At 30.0% G+C, this 17,646-nt stretch overlaps 3 protein-coding genes across 3 annotated transcripts in view; 1 reads left to right on the forward strand and 2 right to left on the reverse strand.

Moving 5' to 3' along the window:
* LOC113368466 overlaps positions 1 to 17,646 on the forward strand; it is a 383,698-nt gene that overhangs the window by 173,163 nt on the left and 192,889 nt on the right. The gene's annotated exons all lie outside the window — the stretch shown is intronic.
* Positions 3,828 to 6,174, reverse strand: LOC113368469 (membrane-associated progesterone receptor component 1-like). The gene is made up of 3 exons (XM_026610012.1): positions 5,762 to 6,174; positions 5,541 to 5,690; positions 3,828 to 4,168 (listed from the first exon to the last, which is right to left on the reverse strand). Exons 1-3 carry the CDS (start codon positions 6,066 to 6,068, stop codon positions 4,056 to 4,058), a joined length of 570 nt encoding a protein of 189 aa, XP_026465797.1. The 5' UTR covers positions 6,069 to 6,174; the 3' UTR covers positions 3,828 to 4,055.
* The window catches only part of LOC113368467, a 105,137-nt gene continuing 95,908 nt past the window's right edge, over positions 8,418 to 17,646 (reverse strand). The window contains exons 4-6 of the mRNA XM_026610011.1: positions 14,588 to 14,821; positions 10,573 to 10,904; positions 8,418 to 10,293 (exon numbers count right to left, since the gene is read on the reverse strand). Coding sequence (XP_026465796.1) covers positions 8,655 to 10,293; positions 10,573 to 10,904; positions 14,588 to 14,821 — 2,205 coding nt within the window. The 3' untranslated portion in view covers positions 8,418 to 8,654. The remainder of the gene's footprint in view (positions 10,294 to 10,572; positions 10,905 to 14,587; positions 14,822 to 17,646) is intronic.

Consider the following 17,646-nt stretch of genomic DNA (forward strand, 5'->3'; position numbering starts at 1 on the left):
AAATAAATTTTTGAAAGAAATTCATGTTTTTCATTGATGTTAAGCCGATTACTAAGCTTAACGGAATATTTAAATATTTTACCTGATTGTTTATCCATTTTGAAATAGAACTAGTAACCTCTGGTTCCAAAGTAGTAACTGGGTCTTCTTCTGAATTATTTAAAGCTGCCGCCAGATTCCTAGCAGCTGTCAAAACATCATTACTACAAGAACTACTAGACCTCAACATGGGACCTTCCAATTGAAATGAAATTGATTAGAACAAGATTCCACTTCAATTACAGTAATTTCATTTATGTACCTGATAAAATATCATCCATTTGACTTAAAGCGGCTTCTAGCATTATGCTAGCATTTGTTAGTGAGTCACAATTAGAATGTTCATCAAGGACAGTTTTTGGCAGGTGATCTAGCACTTCAATTTTACCCATTACAGAAAAATATTATTTTGTCAAATATGAAGAAATTAAATTTATTAATATAACAGAACATTCATCAAGTTGTTGTTTAATTGTGAGTAAACATTGTGACCACTTTCATAGAGGTAACCAAAAAATACATTTAGCGTTAATTAGTAATAGGAGTGAGCGATTTAAAAAATTGATTTAGTTAATACATATTACACTTATAACTAATTTATGTAAAAACCAATATATCTCATAATTATTAAAGCATATTTAAAATAATATCATTTAATAAAATTTGACAAATAAAAGTCATAATGATAAAAAATCAAACAGTGTGTGAAGGTAACTGCTTGACTACAGGTTTGCCACCATAATTATTTAACAGTTTTCAGTCAGTGGTTTCAAAGACTAGGTGCAGCCAACTTATTAATATATATGATTGAGAACTTTGATTTTTTAAAACTATCGTCCGTTCTTGTATATTGTGTATAAGAATAAAATGATACAGCATAAACCAAGTTTTATAATACTATGCCGGTTGGGCTTAATTTTTGTGATATCTTCAATAGAAGTTTTCTTTCAGTTTTATTGTTTGTTTGCTATCAAATAATTGTTTATAATATATATTACATACTAGTTTTGAAACAATTAATTAATAACAATAAAATAATTTGTTATTATTTTACCCTATTACCTAATTAAAAGAAAGTGATTTTAAAGGCATCAGCAATTCCGATTTGAGAGTTTGAGAACGAAAACAATATAATGATGAAGCTAAGCTGGATGGAAAGTGATAGTAACACAGAAATAAAAGCATTTTTGGATAATCATGGTGAGTGTTTCTAAAAAATTCTTAAAATATACAAAATACAGTGAGCATTTTTATTAGTGACTAGCTGACCCGACAGACGTTGTCCTGTCCATATCTACATTTTTTTTAATATAATATACTAATATTTATTGCCTACCTAAAAACAATAATTATTGTTTTTTAATTACACTATATTGGAATTTGAAGTCTCTTAAACGGTATAACATAACCATAACCGTACCATAACATTGGTACTTCATGTTGGATTAAATTAATTTAATTTTCTATTATTTGAGATAACCAAAATTGCATCTTACACTTCTCTTAATCGATATTGTGAGGACCGAATTGTATGTACTCATCTTTACTTTCCCATATGTTGTTATAAAGTGAAATTTTTACGAATTTTAAAAATATTGTGGAAAGAATACTAAGTAAAAGATGCAAAGAAATTATATATTGAAAATTTAATATCCAAATCTTGTGTTGGCGCCCCCTAAGGCGTGCGCTCGTATTTTTCGCATGCATCGCATTAAAGGTAGGACCGGCCCTGATTAATACTTAATTTCATTTTTTAAGTGAATGAATTTGTTTCATTCAATCTTCCATACATGTACTGTATTTTATATTATTTTAATTCCTGGCACATCTCAGCTGCTTTTTGGCAATAATAATGTAGACATTTCATTTTTCTTATTCATAATCATAAATTTATTATACATATTCTAATATTGTGTAGGTTCATAAGTGAATTAAAATTTTTGGCAGTTCATAGTTTTCATTTATTTTCAATGCAAACAATGACATGTCGATTTTTGCATTTTTTTAAAATTTATTTCTTCAATATTGCACATACATCCCAGTACTTTATAATCACAAACATCCTAGAAATTTCCTTAACAAACTTCAGAAAGATTTATCGAAATCCGAATAATCGTTAAGGCGGAGTATACAGTGAATGCACGTAATTTAACATGAACTTTATATAATAGAAATAAAGCTCAAATTGATTCTACGTTTTAGTTAAAAAACGTTTGTATGAGTTTTCCGGTAATCTTTCGATTTTTTCGCGCCGTAAGAACCATCCTTGGACTTCAACGAACATTTTAAAAAAAGAATTGGCCAAATTGGTCCAGGCGTCGTTGAGTTATGCGCTTACCAACACATTTTGCGGTCCATTTTTATATATAAGAAGATTAGGTTTTTGAGTTATTAGTAAAGAAATCAAAATTTAGGTATCATATGCAATATTAGTAAATCGGGTAAAAAGATTAAATAACGCAACTTATTGGCTAAATGTAAAAGTTTTTTGATTGGTTTATTTCAATAGGGCAATAAGAAAAAATAGCATAAACAATTGTTGATCTACTAATGCGCTTATAGAAATACCAATTTTAGGAAGTCATGCCTCAAAATTGATTTAAATTACATTACATTTTGTATTATGAGACACCAAACAATGCAGATCAACTGTTCAAATTAAACCAATAACAGAATATATATTAAATAAAGTTCGTACAGTTTATAGACCCAAACAAAATCTTTCATTGGATGATGCAATAGTTTGATTTTCTGACTCAATATCCATACGTGAATAATAATAATAATGTTGAATTTGCAAACAATTCACTTATCAAAAAGATAAGACTACGCAAACTATGCATGACGTAAAAATAGAAAAAACAGGTAAAATAAACTGCTAAAATTAATAAAAAAACTATTTGTTAGTTTGATACCTTAGTAAAAACTCTCTTCTTATAATCCCATCATCCAAGTATAAGATGAACTAACATTGTTATAATAAGAAGTGCATTGTTTAATTCTTTTCAGATGCATCTCAAAAATTCCCAGTATTAAGTTATCGAGCCTTCGGTGTACAATGTAGAACTAGATTAGTATTGACTTGGTAATCTCATTGTTGTAATTGAAGGCACACTTTCAATACTGCTTATCTTGTTTTTTCTTCAAATTAAACGTAACTAAATAACTTACATAATTTATTTATCATTTGACTTCCATTTTCACAATAACTATCACAATTGATCCAAATGAATTTCTGAAAAAATAATAAAATCTCTAGGAAAGTTAATAGTGAAAATCACTGCAATTAATATAGTTACATATATATAAATGATTTCAATGGATTTAATCAAATACGTTTAATAAATGCATATTTCCAATAGACAAATTTTTAATTCTACACTCACTATTGACATAAATACAACAATCTTAATCATGTCCATAACAGTGATGTATTTCTTCTGATACCAATTCATATAACTTTACACAAAGAAATAAAATTTTAACACTTAACCTGATACCCTAATATAAAAGTTACGTGGAATTTATTCAAGATGATATTATGCAGTCTTCATAGTTATTTTTTTAGATTCAGCATAAAAGTATGAAAATGTCAACAAAAAATACTATAACCATACCACCACAAATTTGAACACATAAGTTATTAAGTTGGTCCACTATATAAATCAGCAAAACATCAAATCAATCTGCAGTTATATGAAAAAATTTCATAATTCATTATTAATGTTTATAATTTAAACAAAATGTTAAAATACTGCAACACAAAATATAAATCATAGCTTGTGCTTTGTGTTAGATTTCTGTTACAATTCATTTAATTTATCAATGCAGCAAATTGTAACAAATATATTAGATACATTGCTTTTTAAATAGCTTAATTTAAATATAAACTTTTATATAAAAAAATTAACACTTACGTAATAACTTGACAATGTCTAAAAGCTCTATAATTATATTATACAATAATTATAAATTAACCAATATATAAAACCAAATAACATATATATACATATACATTATTCATCCTTGGTCTTTTCTCCCGAAGGTGTTGGAGTTTCCTCTTCTTCATCTGAGTAGTTTGTCGGTTCCTCACCTGGTCTTAAAAGTCTACCCACAAGATCATATTTTTTCTAAAACAAACAAAGTTTCATTAACACATAATAATAATAATTCATAAATTATAACTCTGCATTTGCTCATTTCAATAAAATTACATCAATATTTTTGATTATAAGTAATGAAAGTATTAATTGTAATTTTATCTTGTAATTTAAATATTTACAAGTTAATAATAAAATTGATGAATTAAAAAAAATACCACAAAAATGGTAAAGTCCTAAAAAGTCGAGTCAATTATTTTTAAGAAACAAAGAAAATTTATTTTATTTATATGCATTATAATAAATTAGAAACCATATGATTAAACACAATCTGAATTTCCGTTTGTTATACAATTTTTATTTAGATTTTTTTAAGCATTGCATCATCATTGCTATTGAAATAAATATTTTTTAACTACTAAATAACTATCATTGATAAAATAAGCCATAAATATTATCTACTAAAAATATGTGGAAATGTATTATTCATGAGACAATTAGTTAAATTATAATTATTTATATATGTTATTCATACTAGTACTTGGAATCTTATATCAATTTTCTGCGAAGAGCTATAAAATACATTCTGCAGTAATAAATGGCTACTTATTTTATCTATGTAACTATCTTGGAAAAACATTAAAACTTTTCAAATCAACTTTAAAGAGAATTTTACACTGTTTGCGGCATTACCCCTTTTGGACATAGTGGAACAATATAATTTTTATATTATTAAAACTCTTATTTTGATTTTTTTGTTTTATGTATGTTTTATGCATCATTAAACAAATATTCTATAACTACTAAATAACTATCATTGATAAAACAGCCATAAATATAATCTACAAAAAATATGGGGAAATGCATTGTGAATTTATTATTCATGAGATTAGAATAATTAAATCATAATTAAATATAAGTTATTCATAGTCATACTTGGAATCCTGTAACAATTTTCCACAAAGAGTAATTTCCCATAAAAACTAATTGTGTTATAATCTAGTCATTATAATAAGTTTACCTCCGAATTCGAGATATCCAGCTGTAAGTCTATGAATACTTGTATATTGATACCTAAAAGTTGTCTCAAAACCTACATATGTTTCTACAAATCCTACCATATATAGGTTTTGAGACAACTTTTAGGTGTCAATATACAAGTATTTACAGACTCATAGCTGAGTATCTTGAATTCCGAGATTCTTACCTAATTTAAGCTTAAATGACTGGACTATTTGGAATTTTAATAGTAATAAGTAAGTAGCTTAAAAATCATTAAAACTTGTTAAACCTACTTAGAGGATTTTGAAGTGTTTGCAGCTTTACCCCTCTTGGACTAAAGGGTTTAAGAAAATTATAAGGTGATAGTCATAAAATTCTAAATTGGCTACATATAGTTACCTTTGAATTGCATTTCCCATTCTCGTACAGACTCCATTTCCATAGAATTTAAATCACTAAGGTCATCATACTCCTTATCTGAACTCGTCACCGAAAATGTAGCCAAACCGCGGGAGGCGTCTCTTCCACCAAATGCAGAGTATGGACCCCCTTTTGTAATAATTGCATATTAATTACATTACTACAAGGTTTAAGGTTATGAATAATTCAAATCTATTTACCAGGTCCATAGAATCTTTTCCCTTTAGTAACATCATAAACATTTCCATTAACAGCGACTAAAACTCTACCATCAGGTTGATTGCCATCGAACTTCTTCAGTTCTTCTACTGTGAAGTCTTTCCTTAGCTTTGGCAGTTGTGGTTCTACGTGCACTGGTCTGTTTATGCTTTGTCTACTCTTAATAATTTTGTACACCAGAATGGCAATTAAGCCGATTAGTAAAAGGTTTAAAGGACTTTGTATAATTTCGTAAAAGAGGCCCGTGAACAGCCCGGATGACTCAGTTGAAACGTTTTCTTCGGCCATTTTTGTTGACTATATGGTAATGGAATGAAATCACAACAAAGCACGCAACTCATGCTCACCTTTCAAGTGCAACGCGACAGCGACAGCGACGCTCGCTTGCACTAAGCGCGGCATTCGGCGCTGGAAATGGGAAAAGAATTATAGGTGCCGTCACTTGTTCCTGGACAACATAACTACGGAACTAGTGGCGCATGGCATTGCGCCTTAAGGCAAATTGCTGGAAGTTACCGTACCGATAATTACAATTTTTTAAAAGCTTTAAATTTTTTTAAGAACTGAAAAAATAAATTTTTGAGAATTATGAAATTCATGAAAACTAGTTATGCATGGCATCGTGCCTTAAGACTAATTGCTGGTACTTCCGTACCGAAAACTAAATTATTAAAAAAAAACTATGCAAATCTTTGAAAAAATTAGATTTTTGAGCAATTTTGAAATTTTTGAAAAAATTTGACTTTTTTGAAAAATTAGAATTTTCTATATTTTAATTTTATTTAAATTTTTTAGCAAATCTTTGAAAAAATTAGATTTTGAGCAATTTTGAAATTTTTGAAAAGATTTGTCTTTTTTGAAAAACGTGAATTTTTTTATATTTTGACTTTTTTACTTTGATTTTTTTTAATTTTATACATTTTTTTTCGCGTTGCGTAGCTGTTTCAGAGACGAAATAGCGAAGCGCGTAAGCGCTATATCGCAGTGCACGGATATACATAGGTACGGAACTTATAGAAACGTAAACAAAATTTGTACTTATTAATAAAACCTCTATAAAATATCTGATAATTTGATGTGCATATGTCTGATGGTCGTTTTTGACTTCCAGAAGGCATTTTTTTTACCTTTTTTAATCGATATCCGTAGACGCTAGACCTGCCTTCATGAAAATTTGATCAGTTCTTCATCTTGTTAATACAAGTAAAATGTTTTTTGAATTAAAATCGGATGCTCCGTTCTCTTAAAAAATGAGTTAGCGTTTGTGGCACTTTTTGTCCCGTATTTTCGAAACGGGTAGACCTGCCTATGCCAAAAACTTATCAGCACGTCTCCTTATCAACAGCAATCGAATGCTTTTTGAATAATTGAAATCGGTTGAACCGTGTTTCCTAAATCGTCGAAATTTGTATCCGCACACTCACACATACATCCCTTTTTTTTAAGGTATGCCAGAATGTTCAGAAACCTCTGAAACGTAAAGATATATAAAATTTTCTTTCTCGATTTTTTTGCGATTACTATAACTTACACTACAGGAAGATAATAAAACAGTTAAAAAATAAAACGGTAAAACTCTTTGAATATTTGATAAAAATAAACGGCAAAAACTTTGTTTAAAAATCCATGGATAAATAAATAACTCTGAATATTTCATAAAAAGAAAACGGCCAAAACTTTGTTTAAAAATCCATGGATACCTTTGAATATTACCGCCACTAAATATTAGATAAAATTTGAAAAAATAAAACGGCAAAAACTTTGTTTAAAAATCCGTGAATAAATCTTTGAATATTTGAAAAAATAAAAAGGGCTAAAACTTTGTTTAAAAATCCATAGATCTTTGAAAACTTGAATTTGCATATTTTTTTACTCTAATTTAAATTCAATAATGTACCAGAGCTTGAATTCATTAATATTTATCACAACCAATGATCATACAAAAAATTAAATAGAATGCACCCGAACCAATATTAATTGTAACATCTCAAATATCAATGGAAAAAGTAAATGCTATTATTTTGACAAGGGAATAATAGTAAAAATGAATGATTGTGCATATTATATCTACGTGACAATAACTTAGATTAGCTTTTTTATTTTCTTCTACTTTCATACAAAACACAAGATACAACTATGAATTTGTTCAAATAAAACACAGTTTTAAGTAAATATTTGATAATTTGTTTATGGCAATACAGAATGATACAAAAATGTAATGTCTACATATATAAGATATAACAATAGCTATTCTGCTTAATTATTTAATAATTATCAGAACTTCTATATAAACTAAAACTAATTGAATTAAACTTAAATGTTCTTTTCATATACAATAGGGTTATATTACACATAGATAGTACTATACACATATATATTTGCTAGCAATATATATTTAACAAAAAAACATGTTACTATTACGATCCATTATAAAATATTGCAACAATATATTTTATAACAATGTACTATGCTTAATATACATATTTACATTTTATTTTGCATGTTTTTATAAACATTAGAAAACTGTAACTGCATTAAAATGTGAAGAAATAACATGATATATTTCTCCTCTTTTATAGATAAAAACATTCATTTTAAATTAAACAAAAATAAATATGGCCAAAAACATTCAATTAATATTCGATAATATATGTTTAATTCACTATATAAAAATATTTTATACTAATCTATATAAAGATGTAGTTGCTATTGTGCAATTACTTTTAACAATTGATTATCAGTGAACTTACGATAATTCAATGTAATATATTATTCAATTATTTTCTTCTAGCAACACAAAGGCAGAGCTCAACACACTTTTTGGCGAACACATGATATATCTTAAATGTATAAAGTATATTGTAATGGTCATGGTCATACATATGATTCTGACTCTGTATCTGTATCTTGAAGGGATATTACATTAGCTACATGCATTGAAGTTAGGGGTCTAAATACAGGTCCTACGGATGTAGATCGAGATCGAGATCTAGCATTCCTATCTTCAGTTATTGTCAAAGATACAGTATGCTTTTGAGGACCTGCCGTCAAATGAGCAAACCTTCTGGGTGGGACAGGCGGAGCTCTAAAGGCATTTACACGATTAACATAAACATTTTCATAATGAGAGTTTTCATAGGTTTCTGCGGTGCCATATATTCCATCACAGAATGCTTCTGTATTATTATTAAGATTTGAATATAGATTGGATACAGCGCTCGTCGATTTTGATTGCTTGATGTGCGATTTTTGACGCCCATAATAATCTTTGTCTTGATTATTATAATGTGCGTAATACATTTTGCTCTTCTCTGTACGGAAATACGGACTTCGGCAACAAACATGGGATGGATCTAAAGTTCTTTGCTGACATTGGTCTCGGCATTTAGATTCTCCAGCGCTATCCTGAGAAGAATCTGTTGAAGCGCCCTCGTTGCTTTTAGTTCTTGAAGCTTGTCGGGACCAATCGCGTCTCTTAAATGTCGATTCAACAGTACTATTAGATTGTTGTTGTGTGTAATGGGATATACGCTGTTCCCACCCCCCATAAACTCTTGAATAACTTGGTCCATTTGTACTATCTAGCAAATCACCCGAACTCTTTGTTCTAACATATTGCTGAGGAACAAACGTACGCACCTTAACCTGCTGAGCTTGTTGTTGCTGAGGTGCTCTGCAGAATATAACATGAGGTGACGGACTTTGTCCACCAGTGCTAATAGAATCATCTTCTGATAATGTAAGGCCAGAGTCACGCGATAAAGATAATTTTTCTTTGCGCACACAACCTAATTCTAATGAATCCAAAGATAATCCGACGGAATGCAGGCTATCGCTTTCCTCAGCACCTGAATCAGCAACTATGGTTTCAGAACCCGCCGCTCGTATCGTGTGGAAAAGCTCTTCTGCATGGGTTATCAATAATTGCAACAACTGCGGAACCGCTCGTGGTTCATGCAATTGCATTGGAGGTCCTGGTGGCCAAAGAACTGAAGGCCCTACACAGACGCCTAAATTGGAAGCACACATAAGATTTACTGACGATCGTCTCGCTACTGTATGTAACACGGAAAGAACTTGAGCGAGCAATGTCAAATGGCACGACGGTAACTGTAAAAGAAGTGATCTAACCGATGCTAATTGCTCCTTCACAGAAGGAAGAGTTAAAACACGCATCCAATTATCATAAAGAGCAGTGCATAGAAGAGGATTTGGAAGACTGCGGAGGAAGTCCTTGAGTAATGCTGCTACTAGAATTACCGGAGCTGATTCAATTAAGGCATTAGCGTCTCCGCTAGGACCTATTGAATCCATCTTATCTCGAAGCTCTCTTAACGCTCGTGCATTGGCCGATTTGCGAAATATTCCTTGGGTCAAGGGTCCGCGAAGTAGTAAAGCCCTTAGCATACTTATCACGGGACCTGGGGCTTGTCCTTGAAGGGGCGCGCAGAGAGTGGTCAGAGCTACGCCGAACAATCGGCCGGATGATCTACGAAACAGTTTCAGCGGTGTCCTAGAAAGGAAAAATCTTATTTAGAATAACTTCAATTCAAACTAATATTTATTCTTCATTCAAAATCATTTCATTTTAATATCACAAATAATTCAATCGTATTTCAGTCTATTGATTATTGGTAACTCACTTAGACTAATAATAAGAATAGCTACATCAGTATAAAAATATTTACATTTTTTATATATCAATAAAAATAATTCTCATAAAAAACGATAAAATATGTGATTTAAAATTATATTATCTACGAATCATGAGTAGATCTATTGTTTCACTTACCTTTTAATAACAGTTTTATTGACGCTACGTAGTTCGAAAATGAGGTTGCAGCAAGGATTGTGTCTACTATTTACATGCCTCAGGTCAAATCCTTCTTCACTAGAGAGCGATTGTCTAATTCTAGCCATTTGTATTGCATGAGGTCGTTCGCAACCAATGAGAAACGTAGTTGAGTTATTATTCCCACTACTTGAACTACCATTGCTAGATGAGGTCTCGATGACTGCCAGTCTGAGGTCTGTGCGACAACGTGCAGGAAGGCCGAAGAGCGATATAGCCTGACGTACCACAACATCCGCGGTAACTGATGGACCCACCGTTAACGTTTTTGTCTGAAAAACGAAAAACATTTTATTAGATTTTATAAGAATTAAAATTTGTCGGTTTCTTAGATAACTCAACAATGATAAAACGATAAATGTTAAAAAACAGTTTAGAATTAACTAGAAATAATATTAGAAGAAAAAAGTTCAACGCATTGTATTTCTATCTAGAATTAGATGATATCCAGAATCAAAAAGCCAATATAAAAATTAAATAGCAAAATCAACAAAACTCTTTATCGAACTTTATCGAAAAGACCGACATCAAAATCGATTGTTCTATTGCAAAAATCAATTTGTATATGTATCCGAGCTATAATATAGCAAATTTATAACAAATATTTTGAAAATTCTGATTTTAGATCTTTGTTATATCCAAAATCAAGAAACTAATATATGTACACACAAAATAAATGTGAAAATCAAGAAAACTCCTTAACAAACAGAGAGCGACTTATCAATTATACTATAACATTTAAATTAATTCGTTTTATATACGTATCCAAATTGCAATATAGTAAATTTATAACAAACATTGTCACAATTTTTGTGATATAAAAAATCAAGTGGTCAATATACAAATTAAGTGTGAAAATCAGCAAAACTCCTTTTAATACAAAGACCGGTATCAAACTAACTATTACATATTATCATTCAATAAATCATTAATTTATTGAATCAATTTATTTATATATATATCCGAATCATAATACAGCAGATTTCTAGCAAACACCTTGTAGATCTTTGTTTATGAATGGAAAATCAATAAGTCAATATTCAAATTAAATGTGCAAATCAAAAAAACTTTGAATAAAGCCGACATCAAAGTCTTTTACATATTATATTGCAATTAAATTGAATCAATTTATATATGTATCCGAATCGTAATATAGTAAATTTATAACAAATACTAGATGACCCGACAGACGTTGTCCTGTGCCCACGTCTACAATTCAAAAGTTCAATTTTTTTTAAATCCTATCCTATACTTTTTAATATCCTATTCGATGTCCTGCCTTAGCATAAGCTATATGTATTGAGAATTGCAGTTTTTTAATCAATATAAAAAATTCAGAAAAAAATAATGTAGTATCTGCGGTAAAAGAACAATAACACACTTGATTTTATTATACAACATAATTGCTTTAATAATTTAGTCTATAATTTTCATAATCTCGTACCACATATTAGTTTCTTTTTGGCAATTATAATTTCTAAGTACATATTTCTTACTAATTATTTAATAAACATTATTGTTTAAATTCAAATCTTAAGTGAAATTAATTTGTAAAATCTAGTTCATATGAGCACTCTTCAATCTAAGATCAACTTGCTAATTATTCCATATCTAATGCCTAACAAATGAATTTTTGACACATAAAACAACATTCTGAAACATTTTTTTAATAAGTAGAAATATTTTTTTGTATTATTGAATAATTTAGTAAAGTAAACCAGAATGCAAAATGCATAAGGTTAAAAAAAAAATGTATATGCAATTTTGTACTTGAATTTATTAAACTGAATTATATAATTTCATCTGCCAACATATACTCTGTTGACTATATCTGATATTATTTTAATTTCTGGCACATCTCAGCTGCTTTTCGACAATAATAAAGTAGACATTACATTTTTCTTGTATATTATATTCTAATATTATCTAGACTCATAATTTCAGCTAAATTCAAATTTCAAGTTAATTGACATTTCTAGCAGATGACAGTTCAAATGTTGAAAATGACAAAAAGTGTTTTTTTGTAATTTTTACCATTTATTTCTACAATATTACTATAGTTTTATCGTTCAATGAGTCTTAAAAATTTCCTTTGACAAACTCTAAAAAGAATTATCAAAATCCGAATAACCGTTTAGGAGAAGTATCAAATCATACGCCAGTAGAGGAGAATTTTATATATAAGATTGTCAAAATACACCTTGCAGATATTTGTTCATGACATTGAAAATCTAGAAGTCTATATACAAATTGAATGTAAAAATCAAGAAAATCAAGAAAAAACAAAGACCGATATCAAAATCAATTATTCTATTACAATTAAATTAAATCAATTTATAAATAAATCCGAATACTATAGTAATATTAATCAGGAATGTTATCAAAATTCTCTTTTTAGATCTTTGTCTGCTGTGCTATAAAAGTCTGGTTGAGATAATTCAGAGACCGATTCTGCTGCAACAGACAAATATTATAGCAAGGCCATGTTACGCTCCATCTTCCATACATTGTGCTACTGAATCATACTGAATACTTTCAAAATGTCATGTATTTGCTGTGCATTCAGGCTTTTTACACATAAACCACGTCACTCGTATGTTATGAAGCTGGGTCAGAAAGACCCTGCTATCTAAGATCGTTTTTTTGACATTGGGATCGTTCAAGTATTACGTAAACAGATTTATTACAATTGTTTACCCCCCCCCCTCCCCTTTGTCAGCAAAAGTAAGCAAAAGTTCTTACCCAAAATAAGCAAAATAAGCAAATCAATAACCCCCGCCCCCTATAGTGCTTATGTAATACTTGAACGTTTTCTATTTGATAACCCGAGAAAATCGCTTGACTGCACAGCAACCACATGGCTTTTGTCGATATTTAAAACGAATTAGTATAGAAAGTTCTCCATAACATAGCCTTGCCATAACATTGGGGTGTAATGCGGCAGAATCGGTCCCTCAATCTATATTGCTTGAACAAATCTTATATATACAAATGGATCGCAAAATGTGTTGGTAAGCGCATAACTCAACAACGCCTGGACCAATTTGGCCAATTCTTTTTTTAAAATGTTCGTTGAAGTCCAAGGATGGTTGTTACGGCGAGAAAAAAACAAATAATTGCCGGGAAAACCCTAAAAACATCCCTTTTCTTCTTTAATCGAGTAGGCAACGCAATTTGTAAAAAAAACAATGTTCTATGTCATGACATTTTGTGTAGTTTTTGATAACCTAATTTTGAATATATTTATATAAACTTAGAAATATCTTTCTATTAACCAAGCTATATTGGCAGCCAAAAATATTGATGTAAATGAATTAAATTTCAAAATTCAAGAACAAATTACAGGCGAATCAGTTGATTCGGCAACTAACCAAGACGATCCACCGGAGTTTTTAAACCCGCTGGATTTGCTAGGATTGTCACCTCACAATCTTCAATTAAAGGTTGGATCGACAATTATAATGTTGCGAAATATCGACCAACTATATTCAAAGGATAGTATAAAGTAGAAGATGTTCTCGCACCATGCATTCCAATGCGTTTCCAGTGCGTTTATGGTATCATTAAGTGTTTGTGGTATTAATTTAGAAAACCCATGTTTCTCACATGGAAAATTGTATGTTGTTTGTTCCCGTATTGGAAAACCATCAGATTTGTTTGCCTATGCGCCAGGTAATCAAACAAAAAACATCGTTTATCACAAAGCACTACAATGAAAATTAAACTGATTTTTGAATTATGATTTACATTATTAAAATTACTTACTTCTGAATGCTTATAGTGTTTTATTTAATTATTTTTAATTCACACCGAATGATTACCAGGGTGACGGTTCTGTTCAGGATAATTTTTTGCAAAGAATAGAAAAAAGGTAGGCACAAAACACCGCCACATTAAATTTTTTTTTTGACAGGACGAAGTCTGTCGGGCCGGCTAGTTTTAAATAAAAACTCACATAATCCATTCCATTAGGGTCTTTGTAGAGTAGCTGAATATTAGTTTCCGGTGGTTCATCTGCCAGTGTCGCAATAAGGGCTGCCTGCAAGCCGCGCAGCCAAGTGTCCCTCGCGGCTTGAGTGCCCCAGGCGCAACGCACCGTGGTCACTTGAGCTCCTCTTGCCCAACCCAGTAAGCAGCACGTCGGCCTCGCGGCAGCCGAAACCCACAGTTCTGATAAGCGAACGCATTCCTGAAAATGATACATGTAATTATTTAATCATAAAGTATGGTAACAGTCACTTGAAAACATAGTTCGTCTTGATGCGCTCTTTGATTGATATACTAAAAAAACAGTAAGGAACTGAATCTCTATTAAAGTCAGGGAATATAAGGGAAAAGAAGGTTAAAGTTATTATAAAAAAGTTAAAGATGTTATGGCTATTTATAATTATTATTATTGAAATTATTTTGTAAGTACTCTGAAAGAATATTTGGTAGTTTTATTAAAAGTACATATTAAAAAAAATATTTGTTCTGGACGTCATTAAGCAGTTCAAATATAAATACCATGAAAATTCGAACCACTGAACTATATTGTCTTCTGAGACGCTAGTCAATTCTATCTATTGACAATAAACTTCTAATTTACAAGGTAGTAATTAAACTAAAGAACGGAACGTCCGATTTTAATAATTCAAAAAATATATTACTTGTATTGACGAAATGAACTTAATAAACTTCTAATTTACAAGGTAGTAATAAAACCAATATGGACTTATGGTATAGAATTGAGGGGCTGTGCGAGCAAATCCAACATATTGCTAATGCAACGTGCCCAATCGAAAATATTAAAACAGATTACTGATGCAGCATGGTTCGTTAGCAATAAGACCTTACACGCCGATCTTCATATTCAATTTATAAACAGAGTTATAAAAATTAACAGTGTCAAACATTTTCATATACTAAAACATAATTCAAACTCTGCAGTCTTGAGACACCAATTTCAAGAAGACTGAAGAAGAAGCTTCCCAAAGATAATATTCATGAGATTTGGCACTACCATATCCTTGCACAAATGAACAGTATTGGTGATTCACTTATTGGAGTGATTCTCTAACTGTGGATATAATATTTATCACAATAATTTATGTGTGTTTGAAAGTGTGATATAAGCCAAATAGCTCATAGAATTATATTGCATTCTGATTGCTATTGAAAATAGAAAAAAAATTAAGCAGTTCAAACCAAAAAGCACAAAAAGTCTATTGAAAAGTAAATTTACTATTCATTGAACCTACTGTAACCTATGATATATGAAATTGAATTTTGTGCAAAATTTAAGCTGAAAAGATATAAAAGATTTACTGATAATAATTCAATTTTTAAGAAAATACATCAGATTTTTGTACTACATTTTAAGGCTTTTATATTATACTTTTACCTCTACCAAAAAAATTAATACTTGAAGAACAGTAAAACGTTAAACTATGCATAAGATATAATAAACTCTCTTAAGTCTGTTTACGCCACAAAATCCGATTTCAACGTTTTTCGACGTTTCAATTGATTTTGATTCGTTTGACACCAAAAATGAAAAAAAAAGTGTTTGTCTGTGTATGTAGGCTAAATTTTGACGATTTTTTGACGTTTTTCCAGCTTGACATATTTTAAAAATGTTAAAGCCATTTGATGACAATCGATAAGCACTCGTTTTGATTAGTTTTGCGAGACAATCTTCTGAGCAATTTCTTCAAAGAAGTAAAAAGAAAATCATACACATTTTACCCAAAAAATTTTAACAGTTTTGAAAATTCAAAAACTGTTCAAACAATACCACTTGGAATTAGTGCTAATAAGTTTTTGGTAAATATCGGACAGGTCGTTCTTTCGTAATCAATCGTTGACAAAATTTATTTTAACAATTTTAATGAAACTTTTCATATAGTCTAAAAGAACATTCTAAAATATTATAGACCTGCTAAAAATGGTTTAATTAAAACATTCATAAAAGTTTGGAAAATAAACTTCATTTTCAAAATAAACTATTAATTTTATCGTCACAATTTTATAATTTGCTAAATCTCAATTGTTTTTGAGAAGTCGATTATTTACACATATCAGGAATTAACAACACTTTCATTGCTACGCACGCATATGTTGCGTGAGACCGTTGTCAATAGCCAGGCACCGAACGCAACAGTTGCGTTTGCCTTCCTTGCACTTTAGAGCAGTGTTTATAGTAAAATAATATGTTTAACTTGAAATTTTGTACTAAAATGATTTAAAACAATAATAAATAGTCCTAATAACCCCATTTAGGTCTTTTCTAGCTAACCTGACCAGGTATGGTTTAAATTAATAAATAAGTTCAGCACATGGAGAGATATAAGCAGCAACACAAGGTTAGCACAAAATTAAGGTAACCGTATTTTTTCAAGCCAAAACCAGGACGATGATTTTTAGTTATGCTAATCCAGGACGGGAGGAAAGAATACTCAACTGTTATTATAATTTAATTATCACACTATAAATTAATATGCAATATTATGTAGAAATATACATAAAAAATAATCATTTATTCGTTCATTTCAAAATTGAATCAAAGGTTTTACAAAATAATATGTTGGAAACAGCATCCTCGCAACAACCTCGTGACCTCTTAAGAGGGTATTCTATTGTATAATTTTGAAAAAATAGAAAAAATTTTTTTTTCATATTTTCAAAGTTTAGTTATTCAAAAATATGTCATTAAAAGGATTTTTCAAAATTACTATAATTTCCTGAGTTATAGCCGTTTTAGTGACGTGGCCTCGGTTCGGGTCCGACCGAGTCTCAAAACTTTGAACGCGTTTTTCTCGGAACTACTTTTTTCTAGTTCTAATGAACCGATTTACTTCAAATTTGGAGAGGATCTTCTATATACATCGCTTTATCGCATGGACCTTGCCCAAACTATAACTTTTCATTTAATATTTTTAAAACATTCGGAATTGTTAAAAATAACATGAAAATTTTTTTTTTGTTTTCAAACTGCCGCCATTCAAACAAAAAATGTTTTTTTAACTTATTCAA

This window comes from Ctenocephalides felis, unplaced genomic scaffold (assembly GCF_003426905.1).
Source record: "Ctenocephalides felis isolate EL2017-DRISC unplaced genomic scaffold, ASM342690v1 CF-g0.4_SCAFFOLD_01170, whole genome shotgun sequence".
NCBI lineage: Eukaryota > Metazoa > Arthropoda > Insecta > Siphonaptera > Pulicidae > Ctenocephalides > Ctenocephalides felis.